Raw genomic sequence first — 2621 nt, forward strand, 5'->3', positions numbered from 1 at the left:
TTGGAGTGGGGGATTCACCTTGAAATGAACCCACAGAAAAGTTACACATCTGGTCTAAACCAGCAGTGAAGGMTGTTGTTTTCCAGAGTCCAAGAAAAGCAGTTTCACCCTGCCTGTGCTAGGAGGAGTGACTTGTTCTSTGGAATGGTTTTCTGGCACCAGTGAGGAGTTGTTGCAAACGGCAGTTTTTGGATAGATGAATTAGGAAGGTGAATCCCAGCCTTTTCTAGGCCATATAGATCTGCAAAATGAAGTACAGGTTCAAATAAGGGTTATCTGTGCATGTGGAAATAAATGAAAATCATAAAGATAAATAGTTATATTCTATTGCTGTGGGAGGCGTGGTTTCTCTGTGCTGTCTCACAGCACATGCCATGAGCTGAGGAWGGCAAGTGCACCATTCCAGTGATTTGTACAAAAGTCCAGCTTATGATGTCACATTCAGTGCCTTAGAGAAAGGGATTTCAATGGAAGACTTGTCAAAACAGGTCTGAAATGRAGAAAAGCAGGGAGAGTGATAAAGTGTCACTGCCTTTACCCAGCCGTGGTAAAGACAATGCCCTTATTTTGTCTGTTCATGTAGAAACTTTGGCACTTAGCAGGAATGAACTTGTCTTCTGGTTMAAGCAATGYGAGGTTTGGTCTTTGATATTKTACTTCCTYCTTTAATAGAATCTTTCCCTCRTACTCCACCATTTCTACCTTCCCTAAAAATCTGCTTTTRTAACAGAGAAGGAAGTTTCAAGTASCAAACTGAATRACAGCACATTKGACAAATKATTTAAATGCTTYCATAGTGCAGTTTCTCTTACCAGAAGGAAAAATATTTCAGAAAGAAAAAACACTTAAAAGCACGAGTGCTCTAGTTAAGGCTGTTACACTGATCAAACCCAGAAGTGTCTTCTATTTGTCATCTTCCATTTTTTCACCTTTCAGGATGGAACATTCCTGGTGAGAGACAGCTCAAGAAAAACTGTTACTCACCCATATGTACTGATGGTGCTGTACAGAAATAAAGTTTACAACATCCAGATTCGATACCAGGAGCAGGATCACTTGTATTTGTTAGGAACTGGCTTAAAAGGAAAAGAGGTACTTTGTGCTTTTCACACTACTTCTCTTCATTGTAGGGAATATCCTGCCTCATTTTAAAGTGTCTGGGGACTGTTCTGAGGTGAAATTCTGCTTATTGTGCTAGAATTATAAATGAGAGAATATTGTTATTGCTGGAAGTAGAAGTACTGTTTGCACTGAGGGAATGAAGGGGTGGCCTTAGAACCCAGCTGTTAGAAATCCMTGTACTGGTTAGGGGATGTTTTTTTACCACTGAGATTCCAGATAAGGGAAATACAGAACTGAGAGCTGATCCAAACCTGCCAGCTTKGCTCCCAGACTGGTGGCTCAGCCCCAGCCAGCAGCACTGGGTGGGTTTGCTGGCACCAGACTGAGCAGTCAGCACAATCCTGGCAGCTCTGAGACAGACCCCCCTGAACTGATCAGCCAACTCTGAGCTCTCAAATACACTCATCAGGTCAAGCAGAGGGACAACTGCATGTATTAAACAGACAAAAGACTGCATAAATTAATTATACAGCTTTGCAGCAGCTTGTATACAGAGTTACTGAGCTACAGATCATGGTAGGAATGAGAACAGTTGTTCTGATGGTATTTACTGGACCTTATATGTATTTTTATAATACTACAAAATATTTAGAATTTTAAAATACCATATGTTTTTACTGATTACTAATTATTCTGACATATTTGCCTTAGCCTTCTCATTTTTTCCTTCCCACAGGATTTTTCTTCAGTAGCAGATATCATTGACCACTTCCAAAGAACACCCCTTCTTCTGATTGATGGAAAAGACAGAGGTTCAAGAAACCAGTGCATGTTAAAATATGCTGCAGGACATATTTAAYTGAGACTTAGAGAAGATCACATATAGTTTTGAAGTTTACTGGAGTTTGTAAACTTCTAGATATTTTCCTTTACAGCAAACTAAAGCCATGAAATCATTAAAATTCATAATTTCAAAGAAAAAGGACTATGTTATTTTTAAATTATGCCTTAAATGCAGTGCTCTATGAATATAATTTTCCTATAAAGTGTTTCTTACTGTCCATTAATCATACAGTACATGACAGTTTTTTATCTCCCAAGATATTTATATTCTMTTGAAATTATTTCCACACCAAATTTGATGAACCATAACTAAGTGTCAGTAYAAGTCTCTGCTTTCATAGGAGCTTTTTCTTCTGGATTGGAATTACAGCAGCAATCACATTATTTGAAGTGATACAGATAGACCCAAACGTTGTCAAAGTGGAGAAATAGACCAAAGACAATAAAAGCCTTTTTTTTTTTTTTTCCCCCCCAATTAATCTAATCATGCCCACTTCTAGGAAAAGACTGTGATTCCAACCCAGATCTGAAAGACACCCAGATTTCAGTGGCATCAGAAGATGCTCACCCTGGAAATGCAGGTGCCTGTCAGGATCTGTGTCTGGGTTATTCAGCTGGGTTTGTTCACAGATTTCCAGGAAAACACCACCCCTACAGCCAGCACATCCTCTCTGCCATGCCACTGASGATTCCATGCCTTAGCCCACAACTGGAAT

General features: G+C 39.4%; 1 protein-coding gene across 1 annotated transcript in view; it reads left to right on the forward strand.

Moving 5' to 3' along the window:
- Positions 1-2350, forward strand: part of LCP2 (lymphocyte cytosolic protein 2) — a gene marked incomplete at its 5' end in the record, with an annotated part of 22464 nt that extends 20114 nt beyond the window's left edge. Inside the window, 2 exons of the mRNA XM_057378677.1 lie at positions 937-1092; positions 1799-2350. Of these exons, the coding sequence (XP_057234660.1) occupies positions 937-1092; positions 1799-1921 (279 nt within the window). The remainder of the gene's footprint in view (positions 1-936; positions 1093-1798) is intronic.
- Positions 2351-2621: the final 271 nt, after the last annotated feature.

Source organism: Malurus melanocephalus, unplaced genomic scaffold (genome assembly GCF_030028575.1).
Source record: "Malurus melanocephalus ecotype Western Australia unplaced genomic scaffold, MMel_1.1 scaffold_370, whole genome shotgun sequence".
NCBI classification, from domain to species: domain Eukaryota; kingdom Metazoa; phylum Chordata; class Aves; order Passeriformes; family Maluridae; genus Malurus; species Malurus melanocephalus.